This window comes from Sphaerodactylus townsendi, linkage group LG03 (genome assembly GCF_021028975.2).
Source record: "Sphaerodactylus townsendi isolate TG3544 linkage group LG03, MPM_Stown_v2.3, whole genome shotgun sequence".
NCBI classification, from domain to species: Eukaryota; Metazoa; Chordata; class Lepidosauria; order Squamata; family Sphaerodactylidae; genus Sphaerodactylus; species Sphaerodactylus townsendi.
In genome coordinates, this window is record NC_059427.1 from 128303465 (window position 1) to 128326453 (window position 22989).

Below are 22989 nucleotides of genomic sequence, written 5' to 3' on the forward strand. Positions count from 1 at the left end.
GTGCCACTGGGACTCTCGCGAGACTGCAGCTGTCTTCAGGCTCTTTTGCAGGTCACTCTGTTCTCTGCTGTGGCATCCGGATGGCTTTTGTCTCCTATTTTCTCCTCAGAACCTTATTTTTCCCCACAGAAATCTCACAGCTTCCACTCTGGAACAAAATATCCTTCTCCCCCAAACTCCATCCTTAGAGAGTCAATCCCACAGGGTTAAATTTCTACAACCTAGAAATATTACTATTCGGCTGACAGTAAAAATAACTCTTACATACCTAATAAGCACACTTCATGATTAACAGGTTTGGTAACTGGAAAATAAATATCACACTCAATACTATTATGCTAAGGACTTGCCAGCAAAAACTTGAAAAATGACAAAGAAAAACACACAGTGACAAGAGTATCTCAAAACATGGTATACTGGTCTGACTGGAACTCTGGTGATATATTTCAGCTCTATGCAGAGGCAAAAACCTGTGAGAAAATTATTGTGTAAACTGGGTTCAGGATTAAAACAAATATCCATTTGGAATATGAAAACAGAGACAGCCACTAGACTTCATAGCATCCCAAAGTGGGAAGTGTTGTTTACAGGCAAGGTCGCTACACTAGTTAAGATCAGCTGTTTGTAAATTTGAGTAGTTACTCCTGTAAAAAATAACACTCTGTCCCCCAGAGGAACTGTTCAAAACAGGTTTACTTTGTTGCATACAAACAATTAGAAGAAAGCTTAAGTAGAGTTGGCGGGCTCTTTTCCATTCGGTTTCAAGTAGTTAAACATAGAGAAACAAAATAACTCCCCACATTCACAGGAAGAAAAAAGATGCTGGCTGAATTGACTTAAAAGAGAGAAGAGACACTGACTGAGAAATGCAATCAACCAATCAAACTGACAAAGATAGAATCATTAGAAATACTCCCAGAATATATTGTCCCTCCCTCCACTAGGAACAGTGTTTATCTGATTATCATATGCCATTGCTTTGTATTCCAGATCAATTCAATCAAATGCATATCCATCAGTCACTTTAAAATCTTAATAAATCAAAATGTGAATATAATTTATGTACCTAATTTTAAACCATATTTCAATTTCAAGCTTTTCCAAATATTTCTGCACTTTTCTGTTAAAAAAGCAAAATCCAACATAGATGTTTGGTATGCCATCAGCGGACACTCCTTTGCTATATAGTTTACTGGTTGTTTCAGGTGTCCACATTGAAATGGATCCAGCCCCATTCATGTTGCAAGTATCCACAGCACCATGTCCAGTCCTCACTCTACATAATTTAAACCAAATTTTCCTCAGTGCCTTAAACCCGACAGTGGTGTTTCTGGGTTAAAATCAACAAGTTCAATCTGTTATCCACTGTCTTGTCATCTCTTTTGTCATTCCATCTCTATTTCTTGCCATCCTTTTTGCCATTCTGTCTGTAGTGTTTTCAGTGGTGTATTTGCCTAGGGACATGGGGTACCCTCTGTCCCTGGACGCCACTAATCTGGTCACGTGGGGGGGCCCCACAAAATTGGGCCCCACGTGATCAGGAAGATGGCAAGGCAGCAGGAAGTCCTGCTGCCTTGTTGTCTTCTGGTGCCCTCGGCCCCGCCCATGTTGGAACCAGAAGCCGGGAGGGAGTGGGGCTCAGGGTGGGCCCTGCCCCAGGCATAGCGGGGGAGCCCAGAGAACAGATGTCTCTGGGCCCCATTTCCCCCAGTACGCCTCTGAGTGTGTGTGAGGATGTATAAACCCAGCAGAAACTTGAAGTGCCTTTTGCCAGAATCTAGGTTCTCGCCTGGCCAATCATAAATAAGTGAACAACACAATCAAAGGGGCCCACCTTCAGTGCCCCTACCACTCTATGGCCTCTTAACACCACCCCAGGTAATCCCACTGCCCACTTTGGGAGCCACTGGTCTAGGCTGTTAAGAGATTTTGTTTGTGCTTTGAGCTTCTATTGTTTTTGCAAATAACTAATGAGCTGCAAAGTCACCCCAAGCCATGCACCTCCTTGTATCCCATCCATGCCTACTCATTAAAGGGGGGGGGGTAAAATTAGGAGTATGTAAAAAAAGTTGCTAAGGGAAAGGAGAAAAACGTACAAAACTAATGAGGGAGGGAACATGGCATCAATGGAAACCATGCTGAACAGAGGCCAAAGTTGTACACGTGCCATGGGTCAAAAATGATATAGAAAACATCTAAGTGGTATATGATTATAGGTGATTTTCCTCCCCATTAATACAGAGATCAAACATATATTTGACTCATTGCCTTATATGGAATCAGACCATTGCCATACCAAGATCACTAGTGCCTTCTCTGATTGGTAGGAACTCACCCAGTTCTCTGGTCAAGTTCTTTCCTGCCAGCGGCCACCTGATTCGTTTCAATTGGAGGGTCCTGGAATTGAACTTGGGATCTTCAATGCAGATATTCTACCACTGAGCCATGGCCCCTCTCCAATACCGTAAACTGAACTTCAATTACTGATACAGCTCTATCAATTCAGAGCACATGAAGTTTGGGAAGCAATTCAATCTTAGATTCTAGCTAGGTTTAAATAGTTCAAAAGTGTTAAACAATAATGGGCTAATCTCCCTGACAAGCACCGATATCTAATGGTCTTAATTCTAGGCATTCTGCTTCCCTTTGGCAGACTGTACATTCGATACCCACAGACTTACCTGACATTATCCCAGCTAAAACTCTTGTTATCAGAGAGCCACTTTCTCAAAGACTTAACTATAGCTACCGGGAAACTAATGTGTGACATACTAAGCAGGACTATACCAAGATATTGCTCTTGTGAGTGGAGGTTGCCTTAAGGTTATAGGCACCCACAGGGTACCACTAAGGACATTACAACCCCACCCCCACCCCCCATCTATCTGTTCCACTTTAAATTGCCTGCCAATATTTTGGCCAAGAGACCCACCTTTCTAGGTACAGGGGCTACTCAGAACATGGATGACATGAATGCTCCCTGCTGAATGCTTATGTCTCATGAACTGGCCTGGATGCAGGAGGCAATCCTACCAGGAGCTCTTGGAGACTACAGTTCTGACCTTGAGCCTCACAGAATGGAGGCACAACCCTGGAACTTGGGCATGAGGAATGTATGAAAGTGCTTTCTCCTCATTCTTATTGACAAATGACAGAAAACTCCTTCACAGAAATGATGAGAGGAAAGGTTTTCCATGTCTTTTCCAGACAGACTAGAGCCAAGGCCCCACCACACTTTTCTATACCTAGTATCTTAAGGCTCAGTTTAATGACCTGGAAGTGGTTGATGTGAAATCTGACAGAGAAAATAATACTGACCTAGATAGATCAACAGATGTCCTCAACATGCAGTCCACCAAGTGTTTTTAGGAAGTGGATGGGGACAGGTAGGGCTTTTGGCCAGCTAAGGTTCTGACTGATTATTGGAGATTTGATTGCATGTGCAGATTTTGTAAAATGCTGCTTTGGCATCAGCTGCCACCACAGCACAAGGATCTGCACTATGTTACTGAAGTTAAGCTGTGGTAGCTGACTCTGCTTTTTCGATGCAGCCATTTTTGTAATAGCGCCCACTATGGCACGTCAGAATTCCACAAGGTGCTGCGGTTGTATGGCATAACAGGTTGAGATTAGCACTTTTGCCAATAAGGATGGTTATAAAACCATGCTCAGTGTGTTTGGAATTCTTCCACATACAAGTAGGAGCTTATGTGTCTCATCATATGTTTATGACTGGCGGAATATAAGTTGCAATTTGTCACTAAAGTTACAAGTTGGATGTCCTATTGTACTAGATGCAGTTACTGAGTATATGCAATAGAATTGTGATCATTTTTATTGTGACTAAATTGCCTAGTAGAGAAGGTATATTTTTGGAATGATTTTGGATTATAGTTTGTATTCACAGTTGGTTATCTGTGTTGTTGAGAATTATAAATGTTCCTACAGGCTGTAAAGTGTTGGGGATCCTTGCAGTATAAGGCAGTTTTCTATATGTGATCAAATTTCTGCTGATTTGTATGTCCAAACCCCACCTTCATGCAGATGTTGAAAACAGCTTTGGTATTACCTGTCCATTCTGTCCACATCCAAGTTTTACTAACATTAGCTCTAGTTCAAGCTTTGGTATCTGACAACTTTAAAAGCCATCTGTTTACACAATATACTGGGATCACTGGAGGCTTTAGAACAGCTAACCTTAAATAAACTCAAGAATGTCAGAGGCAGCTAACTAGGACAAGTCCTTTCCATTTAGCTTTTCTTCACAGAATGTCTCCATAGAAACAGAAACAAATCAGTGTGTTGAAAGGCCTTTTAGGTCTTCCCATTTTGTACCATGAGAATCTCAGCTCACAAGAAGGGAAGAAAGCGTGAAACTGTTTGGGAGGGGTAAGTCGGAGCAGTCAAAACAGTATGAATAATGAAGCCTATTTTTTTAAAAGTCGGGCACAATTTGAAAGGGAAAAGCAGATATTTCTATCCCTGCTGCAGGAGACATGTTGTCTTGTTGTTGTAATCATGCACAGCACAAATACTTCCAAGACTTATAAAAAAACTTAAGGGAGTCAGTTCTCCTCTTTTACCCTTGCAGTTCACCAAACAGGAATAGAGTAGCGGTATAAGGGATAGAGGTATAAGGGATAGAGGTATTAGAATAGATGTATATCACTCCCCTTTTTCAGGAATGAGCAGCAGCATAAACAAAAGGGCAGCACATTGCACAAGAACTGCCTGGCTAGACACACATGTAGGAAGCAAAAAACCAAGACATACCAAAGAGCTGGCAAGATATCAACTGGTACCTCTGGTATGCAGAGGTACCAGCTCACCTGCCCCACAGTTGAATCTGCAACAGGAACTGCTACACATTGAGAAAGGAGAAAACAGACAGTTCTTGGCTGTCCTTGCTGTCTCTAGTGTTCCCAGTGCAAGATGCTGTCCGCGAAATTGTAGTACATTCTGGCTCAGCAGCATCAGCCAGCATCATGCTTGAGGGCGCTACCAGCTCCATGCCAGCAAACAGTGAAACAGTTCCATCTGGATCCCCCCTTGCAGGTCTGTCCTCCTGGGGCTCAGGGCCTGGAAGTCTGCATTCTTCCTCCTCTTGGTGCAGAGTAGGGGACAAGTCATCCAGCTGTTTACAGGAGCCAGATTCTGGCAATGATCCTTCTGAAAGGCGCATAACACTTGCAAGAGTATTAGGTGCCTGGGAGGGCAGAGGTGCCAGGCTTGTAGGCTCGAGGACAGTCTCTCCTGCAAAAAGCATTGGGTCAGTCAGCAGATCAGCAGGACACTTGGCTGGGGTTCCGGTAGGGACAAAGAGGTTGACGGCGCGGGAAGGGTTCTTGGAAGTGGGGTGGCTCCTACACAGTGCTTCAAAGTGACGCAAGATCTGTTGCAAGGAGACAGAGAAAAGGGGAAACACGTCAGATGTGAGATCAGCAATGGCATCAAAGAAACAAAGACTCCTCCCACCATAATATGGACTCTACCTAATGAGGAGGGGGCCACCAGGATATCAAGAAAACACCATCTTCACACCCCTCGCTGCACTAATTATCACTCCTCTCATTATTTGCCTATTTTGTATTTAAACATTCCAGATTTTCAATTCATGTATCCTGCTCTTCCACAGAAAGCACAGGGCAACACCAAATGTCTCCCATTTTAGACAATGATAAGGTAACACTCCCACTTGGTTTCAACAATCCTACATCATTGTTTTACTTTTGACAAGAACTGCCTTTCGGCAATGCCCCAGTTTTCAGATGGCCTGTGGCAGTTGCATATCGCAAGTGAGATAATCTCTGCTAAAGTTAATATACATAAACTGAATAATATTGTTAGCTGTCTCCATTCATTCCTATATGCTTGAGCAGTGACACCTGAGCCACATATAATTCAACCAGTCTTGTTATGTGGGCCTTTACAGGAAAAAAGATGGGAGCTCCAAGGCACAGAGTGGTAAACTGCAGTACTGTAGTCCAAGCTCTGCTCATGACCGGAGTTCAGTCTCAATGAAAGTTGGTTTCCAGTAGCTGGCTCAAGGTTGACTCTCAGCCTTCTGTCTTTCTGAGGTTGGTAAAATGAGTACTCAGCTTGCTGGGGTAAAATGTAGATGAATGGGGAAGGCAATGGCAAACCATCCCATCAACATAGTCTGCCTAGTAAATGGTGTGATGTGTCATCGCCCCATGGGTCAGTAATGACTTCGTGCTTGCACAGGAGGAACACCTTTACCTACACTTAAGAGGAAAAAGGATATCAGATGCAGAGGGAAGATGAAGAGGGAACAGTGAGCCAAAATAAAGCACAACATGATGTCCTTGCAATGATCCCACTGCAGCAGGGAAATACTTGGATACAGCCCTGACCTGGATGGCCCAATCTTGTCTGATTTATCAGATCTCCGAAACTAAACAGGGTCAGCAATGGTGAATACTTGGATGAAAAGTCAGGTTTGTTATCCAGAGGCAGGCAACTGCAAACCACCATGCCTTGAAAACTGTATAGGGTCACCATAACTGACCTCAATGATGCGGCTGGCCTCTACTTGCCTGGTGGAATGCTCTTCCATCTTGGTGAGTTCCGCAGGGCCTGTAAAACTGAATTATTCCACCAGGCTTTTGGAGAGGCTGGCTGCAGATTGCCTGCCCCCTCCTGATGCCCTGTACTGCACTTTATACTATCTCCAGCACTGCCCTGTATAACATCTTTGTTTTTGGCATTGCTGGTCCCCTCTCTGCCTTAGGAACGGAAACCATTGATTACTAATGATTACTAATTATTAATATTAATTAATATAGGTTTTATGAAAATGCTGCTATTGTGTTTTTAAGGGATTTAAATGTTTAATGTTTATAATTTGTATTTTATTGTGCACTGTTTGTTTATTGTACACCACCCAGAGCCTTTTGGGGGTTGGGCGGTCTATAAAATCTAATAAATAAGTAAGTAAGTAAGTAAGTAAGTAAGTAAGTAAGTAAGTAAGTAAGTAAGTAAGTAAGTAAGTAAGTAAGTAAGTAAGTAAGTAAGTAAGTAGCAATTGGATGGCACTTCTACCACATAGGTTTAGTGCGGTAGTGAAGAGAAGACAGCAAATCCCATATCATGGCAAAGGATAGGGGTCTGAGAGGTTGCCTCTTGAAAACGGGGAAACTCCAGGACAGAAACAACAGGAATTACCTTTGTGGCTTTGTTGGCTACAGGCCCAGGGCACTCTTGACTGAGTTCCTGCAAGTGCTGTTGGGTAATGGCAAATATCTGATCATGGGAGAACAGGTCAGAACACATCAGGGAATAGATGGCACACATGGCCCTCTGTAGGGGAAAAACACAAGGTTAGGCAAAAGGTTTATGCACTTGGTCCAGTTTGGGCAGCTGGAGGGGTGGGGTGCTAATTCGTCCCCTCATAGTTCACTTGAAACCACCTGCCCTCAGCTGCCTTCAACCCATGAACACCCTGATGTGATGAGAAAGAAATGCCAGTGCTAGTCATCAACCCTAAAGAAAGTAGCCCCACACCCAACCTGAGACAAGGGTGACCCAGAATGCTTTTTGCACAATATGCTTATCAGCTACATGTTTCCCGGGAGACTCAAGAATTCCCTCACCATGCGGATGCACTCACTGGGGTCCTTCAGGGTTCGGTTGAGCATAGCCAAGACCACTTCACAATTCAGTAGCCCACACCTGTGAAGAAGGACAGTACAGAGGAAAAGGAAAATACTCTTCCTTGCCTTCCCAAGAACAGGGGCAGGGCATGCCTCTTAGCTCACAGTACAATCAACAGACAGCTCTTTGGAAGGCCTCTGCATAAGTGGAGAGCAATTCAATCAGCCAGCATGGCTGATACAGTTTCAAACCTGCCCTTGAAGCTCACTGGGGCTCATTCCGCACATGCAGAATAATGCCCTTTCAAACTGCTTTCAATGCTCTTTGAAGCTGTGCAAAATGGCAAAATCCACTTGCAAACAGTTGTGAAAGTGGTTTGAAAATGCATTATTTTGCGTGTGCGGAAGGGGCCTGGGTGATTTTAGGTCTGTTGCTCTCTGTCAACCTAACCTACCTCACAAGAATGTCAGGAGGATAAAAAGAAGGAGGAGAGAGACATACATACTGCAGTCTTTGGAGGAAGGGTAAGGGAAAAATGAATGGATAGATTAGGCAGGTAGGCCTGGGGGAATCTGTATGAGCTAGGGTTGCCAGTTCTGGGTTGAGAAATACCTGGAGCTTTTGGGGGTGGAACCTGGGATGGGTGGGGTTTGGCTAGGGATGGGACCTCAGCAGGGTTTAGTGGAGTCTCCAAAACAGTCATTTTCTCCAGGAGAACTGATCGTAGCTGTCTGGAGATCAATTGTAATAGCAGGAGATCTCCAGGTGCCGCCTGGTGGTTGGCAACTCTAGTGTGGGCATTCTTCAAGTAATGGAGAGTAAACAAAAAGGGTGAGGTCCAGTAGTGTCTTGGGACAAGAATCAAAGTGTTCTTACTTCTTGAGGAAGTGCTGGGTCTCCTCACGAGTCAGGAAAACTTTGGAGCCCTGAGTGAGGCTGCTGACAAGCCTCACTTCTTGCAGGCAGTCGCCAAGGTTTTCTGCTTCTGTTCTGCAAGAAATTGGGAAAAGCAACCTTCTAAGACTGTGCTTCTTTCTCTCCACACACACCCTTATTTTTGATTACATGGAAGTCTCTTAATTGGTGCACACTGATGTTGCCAAATATGCTGGATTGGGACCTTTCTGCACAGCAAAGAGATGCACCTGATCTTACAAATCTGGGACTAGTTCAGGCTCACATTGTGCAAGCAAAGAATAAAATAAACTCTCAATAATGCTTTACCTCATTTCTCTGTCTAATGCAAACCATTGTAGAGCCTTCAGTCTACTGTGCTATAATGCCCTTTTGACTGCCTAAACTGCTGGGATTTATAACAAAGTACCCACTTGTAGTTGTCAAACAGGAGGCATGGAAAACACAGAACATATTCTACTTGAATGTCCATATTATGATGAGATATGTAGGATGCTTCTTCTCTATGACCAGGCAAACTCCTCTTTGGCAAAGAAAGACAAGATCAAAATATTTCTATCAGATACAAATAAAATACCTAACGTATTCTGTTGCCAAGTTTGCTTGGATCTCTAGCAAAATCAGGAAGGGTCGACAGAGCCCTACCATTTGTAGCAGCTAATTTCCCCTTATTGTTATTAGATGGATACTGTCTCTATTATTGTGTGCTCACATCCTGAATTTTCTTATGCTTTTTAGCTATATTTTATTATTTGTTTTAATCTGTATTTTTGTCCATTTAACCCTTTTCTATCTTGCTGGCCAATGGCCATAAATAAGGTAAATCGAATCGAATGGCAGAGTGACTGATATCCCAGAAGCTGGAGAGTGAAGTGATCGCTGAGCACCCATCTACTATAGGCAGGGTTTCAGAGCCAAGCAATATTCCTTGCCTTCTATAAGCAGAATGATGAAAAAGGTGATGCAGAATTCTCCCCCCCCCCCCCGCCGCCCACAACAAAAAAACCCCTCTTTGTGTGCAGGAGAGTATATACAATCTTACAAACAGTACCATGATGTACATCTACAATACTCTAAACATAAGGCTGCAGTCCCATCTATTCTTTCTTGGGAAGAAGTCCCATGGAATTCAGGAGGACTTCCTTGTGAGTATGCTTGCATAGCTTCAAGCTGCAAGGCAGAGCCAAAAGGCGTATTCTCCACACAAGAGCCATTTGGCTCTGAAAAGAAGGGGGGGGGGGGATGCAAAGAAAATAAATAAAGTATCAAATAATCCATGATTAGGCTCTTTGCTGATGGGACATCATGCAAAGCAGATTTCTGGCTTCGACTTGGCTCTGGAGGGAAGGTCTGCCCATCTCCAACTTCTCGGTCTCCCTACCCCTCTCACCTTTCAGCAACACTCCCCGGTTCCAGGGTGAATGGGTGATTGTCATTGCTTGACTTGCTGTAGGAATCTGACATCCTGCTTTGCTCGTTGTTTCCTTGCAAGGAATTCTCGGAGCTTTGTCCGCTGTCCAACTCCTCCCAACCCCCTCCTGCTTGCCCTGGCTGATGTTTCACTGTGGGAGAATTTCAGAAGAGGAAGCATATTGGGAAAGCAAAACCCGTTACAACTCAAGAAAGGAAGCATCCGGTTCAAGAAAGGCATCTGACTGCCCACCCCCCTTGCCACATTCTTTAAAGCCCTCCACAGTCTGGAACCAGGGTAACCAAAGGACTGCCTGCTGCCCTATAACCTTGAGTGTTCATTACAACAATCAGAAACTGCCTGTGTCACCATAATCTGAAATAAGGTGGATATGAGACAAGGCCTTCTCTGTGATGGCACCTTAACTACAGAATATCTCCTGTTGCACAGCTTTTCAACAGGCACCAAGTATAACTTTCTGACATCGGCTAAATGTTTACTCAGGTTGTCAGTTACTTTAAATATGATTTCAATATGTCCTTGTTGTTCTAAGTTGACTGTAAGATGCCTCAATCATTTTTGATAGAGACAGTGGGACAAAAATTACTATAAATAAATCAATGATACAATTCACAGTCAGACATTCCTCAATCTCTCTTGTATCCCCCTGCTGACATATCTCTCTTTAAGACACCAGCAACCATAGGGAGGATTCTCCCTGGACTATTCCTGTGTGCAGTTCAGCTAGGCAAGCTTTACTGCTCTAATGTGTAGCAATGTTTACTTCTTCCACAAAAGTCGCAATGTTTACTTCTCCCACAAAGCAGCCAGCAGTGACACGTGAGCTATTATATGAGAGTTTTGAACTGGTTGCTTCAATCCATCTTGTTGTAAGTTCCAGTCAGAGAACATTTCATACCTCTCATGTTCTGGGCTACAACAGTGGGCAGCTTCACAGGTAGCACACAGCTTTTGCAAAGAGAGGGTGCCATCACCGGCTCGTATGCATCTTCCTTCAGTTCCCGACCTTGAGGGCTGCCAAGCTCCTGACCAGGGAGCATGGCACTAGCAACCACTTCAGCAGCCTTCTGGATGGAGGCCAGAAGAACTTTGCCTGTGGATGCTGCAAGAGAAACAGAGATAGGCTGTTCACCAAGGCCCTGAGCATGGCACTCTGTCTCTCTAAGGACACTGGAAAGTCCCAAATTCCTTGGGACATGAAAACATCACAGTCAACTCAGCAAAGAAAGGAGCAGGACCACAATCTGTGGAACAAAGGTCACTGCTTTCATTTCATTCATTCATTGTGGAGCCTCAGAAGGCATCAAGTTAGGCTGTTCCAGATATCAGGATAAATTGGGCTGCCAACAGTCCCTTGTTTCAAAAGCAGGAGAACGATAGAGCCTTCGGAGGGCACTGCCTGACACAGGAGAGGATTTCAGCCACACCTCTGAGTTCCCTTGCTGCAAGGTCTCAGTTGTCCTCTCCTGTACAGCGCAGATCACTTTCTTGCTTGAATTTGCCAAATAGCTTGGTTGTACATTTGCCAACTTCCAGGCAAGGCCTGGAGTTCTCCCAGATTCACAACTGATCACCAGATTACCAAGATCCCTTGGAGAAAAGGGCAGCTCTGGAAGGTGGACTCTGTGGCACCAGATCCACACTGAACTCTCTCCACTCTATAAACTGTCTTCTCCAGGCATTGTCCCCAAATCTCCATGGATTTCCCAAGCCAGAGGAGGAACCTTGCTCAGTTGTGATTTGAAGCTCTTAAAAGGTTATAATTGTGTCACATTAGAGCAGAAACTAAGACCTGATGAATTGTAAAGTTCTGGGTGCAAGGTTGGTTGCAAACATTAGAAAGCCAGTGTGTAGAGAGAACCATGTCCTTGGCCCTGGACTATCCCCCTGAAACAGATGTGCTGCTACCACTCAGACCCACGTACCCAATACTTACTGGAGCTGCTTCTTTCAAAACCAAAGCCTTGGAGGGAGCTGTGAGGGCTGGGCCTGGAGCCCATTCCTAGGAAGTTAAACATACAAAGAGTGTCACTGACCAGTACGGGATTGTTCGGGACAGCTTACTTGCATCTGTAACCACACTTTTGTTTCTGTTTGGGTTGAAAAGGAATTTGCCTTGCAAGAGGATTAACCTAACAACTTGAGAGGAAGTAAAATCTTCAGGTAGGAAGATTTCCTATCCTTTCCGCAGAGTTCAGAGATCACTGATGCTGAAACTAGATGAGACTCATCTGAAAAACACCTCTGCCCACCTCAGTGCCTCTAACTGCCAGCTGTTTATCTCTGATGTGCCACCTGATGGGGAAATTCCGACAGTGCAACATTCCCTGTCCAATACAAAGTGCAATGGGGTTTCTAACACAAAGTGTGCACATGCTATCCAAGCGGCTGGAGGGATGCGGCCTGATCTGGAAATAAGCTCTACTGCCTGATGCAAAGAGAGGGGGTTCTGTTAAGAAGAGACAGGTTAACATACCTGCTCCCATCCATACCCAGAGCTCAGGGCAAAAAATGCCCCTATGCTAAATGTGAAGGGGCTACTCCCTAAAATCTATGCAGGGACTGCTCATGTGGTGGTTGCAGCTTTTAGGCTCATCTCACAGGTAGTAATCCAGATTAAGCATCACTTTTGCCACCCTTCTTCAAGGACCACATGCAAACAATCTGGCCAGTAGCTTGTTGTGGCATCTAGCATTCTGATATCTGGAATTAAATGGCAGCTGTGAAACTCAGCTGTAGTCAGCACTTTCTCTTGAATGTGTGAGTTGTGCTAGAATTTATACTACTATTTAGTTATGCTTATATATGAGAACATTTCTCTCTATTCATGGTGAATAAAGCATCTTACATCGCCAAGCCCGGCTAGCAGACAAAAATATTCCAACCAGTATAACAACTTCACACAGATGATAGCAACATCCTCCGTAAGTATAGCTTGCCACCATTTAATCACAGGATTGTCCAAAGAAGATGGCCTTGTACTGTTTGTAAAGCTGAGCCAGAGTTGGGGCTCTGGCTAACTTCTTATGGAAGACCATTCAAAAAAGAACTGGGGATGCCGCAGAAAAAGATCCTGAGTTGCGGCTGACAGAGTGAAACCCTTACATACCCTTGGATTTCAATGAAACTCTGTTTAGGATTACACTGTACACAAATTGATTTCAAAGAGGCCTTCAACAGAAGGGGAATCTGAGGAGGATTCCGCACAGGGCAAATATAACAGGTGTAGGATGCTATATAAACCACATGTGGTGGAGGGTGGGGGGAGATTTCGCACAGGTCCCGTCCCCAAAACAAGTCTGCCACATTTTATTTCCCTCAATCAGAGATTTTTGAAAATCACTAAATCAGCGATAATTTTGCAAAAACCTCAGGCTGGAGCCAACTCCCATGCAAACAGCCAGGCAGGAGGCACTTTATTTCCCTCCCTTCCACCACACCGTCCACAGTCAGGGGGAATCTGCCTGCTATTTCCCTGCCATTGCAGGGTGGCCCCTTCTTCTTTCTTTTAATTTTTTTGTGTGCATTGCAGACGTGCAGCTACACAGGTGCAGCCAATCGTATCATGGGATGATTGACGTGGCTGTGGGGGTTCATTTCTGCATGCCTGCTTAGCTATCATTGTGTTGAAGGAAATTTTTAAAAAGAGAGAAACGTCTCTGGGCAAAGGTGCACAAGCAACAGGGATTATTTCCATGGGCTCCAATCGCTGCCTGAATGACACACATGTGAATGGGGGAAAGGAAAATGGGTTCCTTTATAATTATTGCAACCCGTTATACATTTGCTGTGTGGAATTGACCTGAGAGAGCCTGAGATAGCATATAACCTCTCTGTCTTCCTGAGCAGGAACTGCTGTATCCTCCATGCTTCCTTAAGCAATGTAAGGAAGTAGGGCTGTACTTTTTCTGCTCAGCACACAGGAAAAATAGAGAGACATGGTAATTCCTGAACCCCTGCTCAACAGGCCATGCAGAAAGGGAAAAGGTTAGGGCTGTCTTGGTGATGTTAGCATGCAAGTTACTGTTTCTTGAAAAAAAGGTGCAAGTGCATCCAAGTTTTCCAGTGTTCAAATGGGATCTGGTCCCAGAATGAGCCCATGTTCTCCTCAGCAGTACTACTTTACCTGTTGAAGGCAGCTCTTTCAATGGCTGAGCAGCAGCAGACTGAGGCAACAAGGCATCTGAAAATAAGGTGCTCGCCAGGTCCTACAGGGGATAGAAGAGAAACTGTAAAGTGGCAAACTCCTTTGGGCTGTGGTTTTGGGGAATCTGTCCAAATTCCAGATAACCAGGACCTGTCACTCACCTGTGCAGTCATCCGAACCTTCTGATACAAACTGTTGCCATGGAGAGGATCAGGGGGCCCAGAGAAGACTGAAAAATGGAGCAGGGTTGAGAGTGAAGCAGGTTAAGTGACCATCCCTAGTTGTCCTACATATGAAAGAAGGAGAGAGGCTTCTCTGGAGTTTGCTGCCTAATACAGTCTCAAAAGTAGAAAGTAGTAGAAGCCAGCCTTATACAGTAGTATAAGCCAGCCTTATACAGTAGAAGTAGAAGCCAGCCTTATACAGTTGCAGATACAAAAACAGCCCAACTACAATGGCCACAGTTCTGATATATCACAATATTTTCTGCAAGTATTCCTTGATGGGCAGCTAATCCAGTAGCCCATTTCAGAAGGTCTAAACACACATTACGTTTTCTTCTCACCCTCTCCTGGTCCACATGATCAGATGTATATTGTGAGTTCTGTGCTGGGAACTCAATTCCCCAGGCACACACAAGCCTGATTCCCAGTGGGACCACATAACAGAGGGAGACAGGGCTTCAGCCTCCCCCCACCACTGCTGTTTCTGAACCTGAAACAGTCCTGGCAAGCTGCTGCTTGCCATGCTTGCATGTTTCCCACCAGTACCCATGGTTTCCCCAGCACGATGTACAGGAAGTTCTTTAAACAGCCTAAAATGGTATTCAGAAAATTGAACGTAACTCCTCGGCAAGGAATATCATTTCACATTTTCAATATATGCAAATCAGGAGTTTGCTTGTCACAAGAATGCGGAAAGGACAGCTTAGCAGGAAATGGACGCCTTTTGATACAGTTACCGTTTCCAATGCTAAATCTTTTTTTATCTACTATGAATATATGCTGTGTGTGTTCACCTGGAGTTCTGGTCAAGGATACATGACAAAATGAGCCTACAGACATTAGGTTCTGAGATTCATGATCATGTCTGGAAATTTCTTATGTCTACTGGTCTATCTTTTTCATTTAAGAAAAGAATGCTGTAAAGATGATACATCAGTGGTCTCTTGCTCCTGCAAGGTTAGCCGGATTATAAAATGGTGTTAGCAATTGCTGCTGAAACTGCAGTGAGTCTCAACTCACCTTCTTCCACATGTGGTAGAAATGTGTTATGGCAGTTAAATAGTAGAAGATGGTGGCTATAATGCTAGCATGTTAATGACATCTGAATCATTTTTATTAAATTTTGCAATCATGAAAAATTAGAGAGATACCATTATTTACTATCACAGCAGCTAGACTGATGTTAGCTAAAATGTGGAAAACAAAGCAAATACCATTGAGACGATCCTTTTCGCAGAAGCTTCAGGATTATTATGTTCTGATATAGCTTACTACCCTTCAAAAGGGTGAGGATGTGGAGATAGGCCCTAACTCACATGGAACAAACAATGTAACTGTGTCAGCTGGGGTAAATGGCAGTTGATATGTTCATCTACTAATGTTAAATTAGTGGTGGGTAGCTTATAAGAAATATAGTTCTGTAATCCTTAATACTGAAGGATTTATTTAATCTGGGGAACTGGGTTCGATTCCCTTCTCCTCCACATGAAGCCTGCTGGGTGATCTTGGGCAAGTCACAGCTCTCTCAGAAGTCACAGCTCTATCAGTCTATGCAGAGACAGGCAATGGCAGACCATCTCTGAATATCTCTTGCTTTGAAAACCCTATGATGTTGCCATAATTCAGCAGTGACTTGATGGCATTTTCTGCCACTAATTTGTTACCAGACAGACCCATGGTGCGTGGGGGAGACCTGTTTTTAGGACAACAGTATCTCTACCTATCCTGCCAACCTTAGAGGTGGCCTAGTAATGCAGTGCCAAGATGAATGCCATCCCTGCATTGGCTCAGAGTTACCACTAAGGCAAAAGCCTGCCTGGTCAGAGATCTCCTGCCAACATTAACTTGCAAACAGCCTGCCTCACCTTCCTAAAGCAATTAGGAAGAGACAAAGGATATGCAGATAGACAACAACTTAATGTTATTGAGACTTTATTTCAGTCACTGTCCAATGAACTAAGCCCATTTTCTGCTTTCTCGACTAATCTCTCCAAAAGTCCACCTTCATCTATCTCAGAACAGTAATGACATCAACTCAACTCCAAAATCAAATCATTTCCAGGCACTCCCCAGCCTTAGAACATTAAGCCAAGTGCCCACCTTTTGTCTCCCTTTCGGAGGAAAAGGCTGCCTTTGTCCTGGGAAGAGCAGGTCTCATGTCATGACTAGAAGGCCTAATTTCCCCTATAAATCAGCTATCTTTCCTCTAGTTAGTCCCCAGTGTCATCTGAGCCTACCCCTCATTCAGTTACAATGCATACCATCTGCTTTTACTCCGTCTCTTTGGAGCTCTGTACAGGCTCGAACTCCGCTTTTCTGGACCCCTTTTTCCAGATAAAGTAATCATAGACTTCCTCCATGAAACCTTGCTCTAGTCCTGTGGTGGCACTCCAGATGTTCATGAACTACATGAACTACATTCATGAACCTATGGCACTCCAAATGTTCATGAACTACAATTCCCATCAGCCCCTGCCAGCATGGCCAATTGGGGCAGGGGCTGATGGGTATTGTAGTCCTTGAACATCTGGAGTGCCATAGGTTCACCACCACTGCTCTAATCCATACTTATACCCTCAACTCTTTATATCTCCTAGGACAACTCTTCATACATCTATCTCTGTTTGCTTTGGCCATTTGTGTACTTGTAAGTTTATTATTTTATTGTAAGTTTATTATTTCTGATAAAATTGTTAAATTTTCCTCCTGATTCCTGCAGATTTGTTGTGGAAACCACCTCAGTAAACACTGATGAAAAAGATCTTATAATAGTTTATCAGCCTCTTGTTAAGAATGGTCTGCCCTCACTAATTCCCCACTCTAAAAAGGGGCAGACCACAGCATTTTGGATAACAAATTATTATTATTAGAAAGCATTCTAAGAATATAACTTGATTGGCTTTGTATGAATGCCACACCATCTGTGATATACCTGTGGCTTCTTGGATGAAAGAAGAATTCCGCTTGAGCTGCATAAGGAAGTGCGAGGAGCCATGGGTGCACATGTACAGGAGGATCTTAAGTACCTGAGAATGCCAGAGGAATATAGTGGTAATTACTCATGTAGGACTGAAACAAGGGCTGGGCTGGTCCCAAGATTCATGGATGTTTCTCCAAGGACCAGTCCATGTTCATGGCCACAAAACTACCCTTTACCTTCAGCTTGACATGGCATGAGTTGATCTGAAGGCGGTTGAGGAGGTACTCCAAGAGACAGTGACTACTTCCTGCTGATTCATGAGAGATCTCTGGAAATTTGTCATGTTAAACAGCTAGCAGAGTGGTGGACTGATGGCCAAATACCTAAACCAGGGGTAGGGAAGCTGCGGCTCTCCAGATGTTCAGGAACTACAATTCCCATCAGCCCCTACCAGCATGGCCAATTGGCCATGCTGACAGAGGCTGATGGGAATTGTAGTTCCTGAACATCTGGAGAGCCGCAGGTTCCCTACCCCTGACCTAAACCATTATGCTAGTCTCCAGCTCATTGCCTTTTTTCTGCTGCTGCTATTCACCTTATACCTTTCCTCTCTCTTGCTCATGTTAACAGAAGTTGAGATGGTCTATATAATGTGTTTTAATTGACAGCAGTATAGAAGTATAATAAAATAACATTTATAAACAAATCAAAGGAAGAAATGAAATGCCTATGGGTGAGGCAGTGCTAGTTACATCTTAGCTGGCCTCCCTACCCCTATCCTGACTTCCATTTCCTCAGTTGTTTTTGGTATGTTTCTGTTCTGCCTTCTCTCCCTTTCTCTCTGCCCCCGCCCAACTGGTTATCCCCATCACTGTTATTCATTAATCAGTTTTTTAATAATTATAGTAAATATGATTCTGGTTTTTGTTTCTTATTTTCCATATGTCACTGAGTCACCTGACAAACAGGAAATCAGACAAAGAAACTTCACTGATTTGACCAGGCTATTTATACTTAGCCCTGACCTAGTTAGCCCAGGCTAGCTCCATCTCATCAGATCTTGGAAGTTAAGTAAGGTTACCCCTGGTCAATATTTGGATGGGAGACCACAAAGGTCACTATACGGAGGCAGGCAATGGCATACCACATCTGAACGTTTCTTGTCTTGAAAACCCTACAGGGTCACCATAAGTTGGCTGTGACCTGACAACAAAAAATTTAAAAATGCTTCAACCAGATCTCATTTATGAGGCCTAATCATCAGCTATTGCTATGAAAACTGACATCACAACCAAAAGCACTCTTTTTTAGAACTGTCTTCAATTCACATCCAACTTCCAAAGGATACTGGCAATTTCTTCAAACAAGTATCCTGGGCATGGGATCTCATCATCTGAAGTGCCTTTGATCAGAGTGGGTAGCTAGGAAGAAAACACAAAAAAGATAAGTCACCAGGTCACCATACATGGCACATCTTTAGAAAATAGCAATTATCCTTTCTGTTCTAGAACACTGTCCCTGAACCACCAACATCTGAGAAAGAAGCTGAGGAATCCCTGTTCTTTTCCCACAAAGCTCCAGTTGCCATCATTCACAGATTAGAGGCTGCTAACTAAAAGAAAGGTTTAAAAAGCCTGAACTATCCCCCCATGATTTGGTAGTAAACAAATCCGATTTTGCCTCCCATTCTCAGGCCAAAATGAGCACCTTTCAGATGATTCCCCAGTCGAGGCCTGCCCACAAATTCTGTATTAATCCTATTGCTCACACTAATCAGAGCCATCTCTGGTTAGAGAGGAAAGCTGTTAAAACCTGTTCCTGCAAGCCACAGCTATAAAGCACTATAGTTCAGAATGTTGCTCTCCTTGTGGAACTTTTATGATGCAGCTAAAGGTCATCCCAAACAGTTGTTGCCACTATTTGCTATATCATCTGAATACAGGAGATAAAAAGAGATTAGATAAAGGAGGACAGGCCTGTCTCCAGCTATCAATTATGAGGGGTAAAGGGAGCCTTCATGTTTGGAGGCAATGTGTTACTGGACACTAGTTTCTTAGGCCAATAACTCCACCCTCATGAAGCCATGATCACCCAAGGAACTCTTCAGTACAACAGTCAGAAAACTGACCCTTGTCTATTCATGACGCAAGAACCCATTCCTGTTGTTGCTGTGATAATGTGAGTTACAAAGGTTTGTGGGATTTGCCTTCACTTTTTCAAGTCGATGTGCCAATTAAGAGTCACTGGACATGTTCACTTCCCCTGTGGACAGTGTCCCACACACATCATTTCCTTCCAGGATCGGTCTGATGTGCTTGTTTATCAGTCTCCAAAGAAAAGGGGCAGTGAGTAAAGTGACTCTCGCGGTGCAATTCTAAGCATGTGGTTTACTCAGAAGTAAGCCTCACAGGATTTAATGGTTTTTATTCCTTAGTAAATATGCGTAAGATTCATGGAAAGAATTTCAGGGGCATCGAGCTGTCAAAAGAAGCCACGAGCTCCACGGTTGACCAAGCCTGGCGGGGTAGAGCGCCTAAGTATGTCAAGATGACTTCCAGCAGAATATGGCAACGGACGACCCTCAAATCCCCATCCCCGACAGATTCTACTCAATAATCGCGTTATTCTTGCTGTACCCGACTCAAGAAGCTCAGCCGATCCCTCAAAAGAACCGTCGCCATGATCATTTCCGAGTCCGAGTACACCGGTGAAGAGCTTCACGATCCCGCCTTCCGGAGCACAATTCTCCAATCGAATGATGGCTTTGTGTCAAGGCAGCCAATCCGTTTTTAGGACAGCAGGAAGTGGCTGTCACAGGGAGACGTCGCCAGATGGAAGGCGGGGCGAAGGGTAATCATTTTCGGCTTATTAGCCAATCGCATGTGCCTATGTGTGTGGGATCCAATCAGGACAATAATGGTCTTGCCCAATAGGAAAGCTAGGCTGTTTGCTGGCCTATCAACGGGCACGAGCCTTGCGAGGCCAGTGAGATAGTCCTTTGGCGTGGTTATGGTGGTGTCCGGGTTGGGGTTTAATGGCCATGGCCGTGTCCAGCCACGGGGTCTGGGGTCGTGTTCGGGAGCGATTGCGGCGCTTCCCCGTCTTACTGGCGAGTTGTGAGCAGCAGGTACGGGAGCCAGAAAAGACCTTTCATTCACCCCGGGTGGACTCGCTAACCCTATTTTTCCCCCTCCCCTGGCCACTTCCTCCCACTCCAGGGACAATCATTCTTGGCATTTGCAAAGTTTGCTTTTGAGTGACTGCTGTGACTCTCGTTATAATAATTCTGGACGGTCGGTTAGCATTCTTCCCCCTATCATGGGGATAGCTTGCCTATTCAGAAATCGCTTTAATGCATTGCAGAGTGATTTACTGAGGCGCGTGCGTGCATTTTTGCAGCTCGTCTGACTTTGAGAGAGGGCCAGGAACAGCCTGGCCTCATAGATGGTCCACCGCCATTTAAACCTCCCCCCTTTCCCAACTTGGCAGCGTAGGTTTGTTCTGCAGGAGAGCGTGCACAAGTCCTTGCCACACGGTTGTGTGCCCAGAGCCTGAGAACTGGAGTAATAGTCCATTGCCGAGCTTCCGCACTGGCTTTAGACCAAGATTTGTCTGCCTTTCTCCTGAAACCATGCACAGGGGAAATCCTTAAAGAACAAAGCAGATGAGGCACTTAGGATGCAGGCAAATTCACAGTCACTAAGGAATGGGAACACTCAATCCTTGCTGATGGTTTTCCCTCCCTAGAACTTTGCAGGTGCCTTATGGCTCATGCTAGTTTGAGAATCACTGCATAATATATAATAGTTAGTCCTGCTGAGTCCAGGAGCACCTTAGAGACCACCAAGATTTTTTAGGATATAAGCTTTTGAGAGCCAAAAGTCTCTTAGTATCACTGTCAATGATCAGCGTACATTTTCCAAGGAGAAAGTAAGACTGCATGGTATTTTTTTAAACGATTAACAGAGGCAGCAAACCTACAAGTAGTTGAGGGGCAACCCTCTTTTACTTTCTGGCAGGAAAATAATAGTGGTTATTCCAGACTTTACAGTTCAGTGTATGGGGGTGAGGTGTCACTAGTCCTTAAAAATGTGGGATTCTGATTCACACCCTCAGCCAAGTAGTATCCTGATAGCTGACTGGCACTAAATTTTTCAGGCATCAGTCTATGGCAAGTGTGTTGCCTCCAAGACAACAGGTCATGGAGACCTGAAGAAGGATGTGTGTGCCAAGGAATTTCAGATGCTGATGGAGTGCTTCACAAAAGCAGTGAGTTGCATTTCCTTAAATGTTAGAATGAGGCCTGCCTGCTTTTTCCATTAGTTGCCACTCAGGCTGCTAGCAGTTGTCAATTTTTAAACTGGTCCCTTTAGTTAGTCCTTATATATTCATTTCATCTGCAGCAATTAGTTGGTGATGTTGTTTAATTTCATGTCATAAGAAACTTCAAATGCCCATTTCCACTCATGAAATACCTATTGGGAAACGGGACATTCTTCTTTGGCCACTTGATATACACAGTTGTATATACACTATTGGCCACTTGATATACACAGTTGATATACACTATTGTGTGTGTATACTTCCTTAATTTCCCCCCAAAACTTCACTGAAAATCCCCCCCCCCCCCCAACAACTGTAGCAACTTAGACACAAAGTAAATTCATACTGGTTCAAAGTTGACCCATGTCAGTAGGATATCCTAAGCAATCCTGCGATGCTACTGTTCTATCTGGCATTCCATGGAATGACTACTAAGCTCTCTGGTACCGTGAAAATATACCTGGGTTCATGGGAATAGGTGCTAGCGTAACATTAACATTGTGGTACTGTGGGTGCTTTTCCACTGCAGGGGCCAGGATTGGGTGGCTCTGAGGGTGTGTTGGGGAGATACATCGTTACATCCAAATTCACAGGCAGTCATTTATGGACAGAGCTATGTATTGCCATAAAGTTTAATCTTGTGTTCCAATTCCAAAGGGGAAGCCATTTCATCTGTTATAGTAAAACTAACAAGGAGACTCAGGCGAATTCTGCATGGGCTAAAAACAGAGGTGTGAAAACGGTATAAACCCTTTTACACTGTTTTCACACCACTGTTTTTGGCCCATGCGGAATCCACCTAACATTTGCTATGGCAAAAGCTTTTGTGGATTATAGGTTGCTTCATCAGCTTCAGAGCCCATTTTTCTAATCAAGAGGACTCTAATTCATGAAAGCTTATGCCACAGGACACGTGCATGTCACTAATATGCTTTTAAACAGGTTTGGCTAAAGTAGCTGCTAAAAAGGAATGTGTAGTTTTGAGCAAACTTTTTATGCATATATTAACAAACCTGTTAGGGGTTGTCTTAAACTGAGGAGCAGCACAGGGGAGTTTCACAGTGGCTTAATATTATGAGAGCAATGACTGGCCATTTTGACATGACATACCAAGGGTAAAATATTCTGTGGCATATATAAATCTAGAAAAATACGGATACTTACATAGTACTCAGTTAGTGATGTGAATCCTAAAAGCAGTGACTCATCAGAACTGATCTTCCTTTATAGGCGAAGAGCAATGTAAAGTAAGGCTCTGAAGCTGATTCTACCAACTGCGCACTTGGATTTATAGTTGCTTTCAGCAGAGAAGGACAAAGTGCTCAATTCATCTCTTATATTGCACTGAGAAGAAATATCTAAAAATGAACGGCTTACAATATATAAGGAGCTTTCAAATAGCGCATCTCAACAA

The 22989-nt window shown here is 44.0% G+C and overlaps 2 protein-coding genes across 4 annotated transcripts; one reads left to right on the forward strand and one right to left on the reverse strand.

Annotated features, from left to right (window-relative positions):
- Positions 1 to 675: 675 nt before the first annotated feature.
- On the reverse strand, positions 676 to 19955 carry TEPSIN (TEPSIN adaptor related protein complex 4 accessory protein). Of its 3 annotated transcripts, none has more exons than XM_048491351.1 (13): positions 19889 to 19955; positions 18601 to 18673; positions 17489 to 17494; positions 17265 to 17358; positions 14270 to 14337; positions 14088 to 14169; positions 11898 to 11963; positions 10860 to 11063; positions 9920 to 10091; positions 8491 to 8604; positions 7614 to 7692; positions 7186 to 7320; positions 676 to 5392 (listed from the first exon to the last, which is right to left on the reverse strand). In XM_048491351.1, exons 2-13 carry the CDS (start codon positions 18643 to 18645, stop codon positions 4862 to 4864), a joined length of 1596 nt encoding a protein of 531 aa, XP_048347308.1. In that variant the 5' UTR covers positions 18646 to 18673; positions 19889 to 19955; the 3' UTR covers positions 676 to 4861. The 3 variants fall into 3 exon arrangements, with proteins under 3 accessions (XP_048347308.1, XP_048347307.1, XP_048347305.1); XM_048491350.1 differs by having other exon boundaries at positions 17489 to 17515; XM_048491348.1 differs by having other exon boundaries at positions 17489 to 17580; positions 19889 to 19938.
- Positions 19956 to 20243: 288 nt separating this feature from the next.
- On the forward strand, positions 20244 to 22989 carry NDUFAF8 (NADH:ubiquinone oxidoreductase complex assembly factor 8). Its single transcript, XM_048487840.1, has 3 exons — positions 20244 to 20379; positions 21411 to 21521; positions 22806 to 22989. Exons 1-3 carry the CDS (start codon positions 20287 to 20289, stop codon positions 22824 to 22826), a joined length of 225 nt encoding a protein of 74 aa, XP_048343797.1. The 5' UTR covers positions 20244 to 20286; the 3' UTR covers positions 22827 to 22989.

Bases quoted from the DNA above. Each gene is read 5' to 3' on its own strand.
- TEPSIN (XM_048491348.1), bottom strand. From the start codon at position 19,933: ATGGCGACGGTTCTTTTGAGGGATCGGCTGAGCTTCTTGAGTCGG. The intron at 18,674-19,888 runs GTACAGCAAGAA...TTTTCTTCCTAG, and splicing joins GGCTGAGCTTCTTGAGTCGG to CTACCCACTCTGATCAAAGG. The intron at 17,581-18,600 runs GTATCCTTTGGA...ACAAATTTCCAG, and splicing joins CTTGTTTGAAGAAATTGCCA to AGATCTCTCATGAATCAGCA.
- NDUFAF8 (XM_048487840.1), top strand. From the start codon at position 20,287: ATGGCCATGGCCGTGTCCAGCCACGGGGTCTGGGGTCGTGTTCGGGAG. The intron at 20,380-21,410 runs GTACGGGAGCCA...TAAATTTTTCAG, and splicing joins TGGCGAGTTGTGAGCAGCAG to GCATCAGTCTATGGCAAGTG. The intron at 21,522-22,805 runs GTGAGTTGCATT...CTTCCTTTATAG, and splicing joins TGGAGTGCTTCACAAAAGCA to GCGAAGAGCAATGTAAAGTA.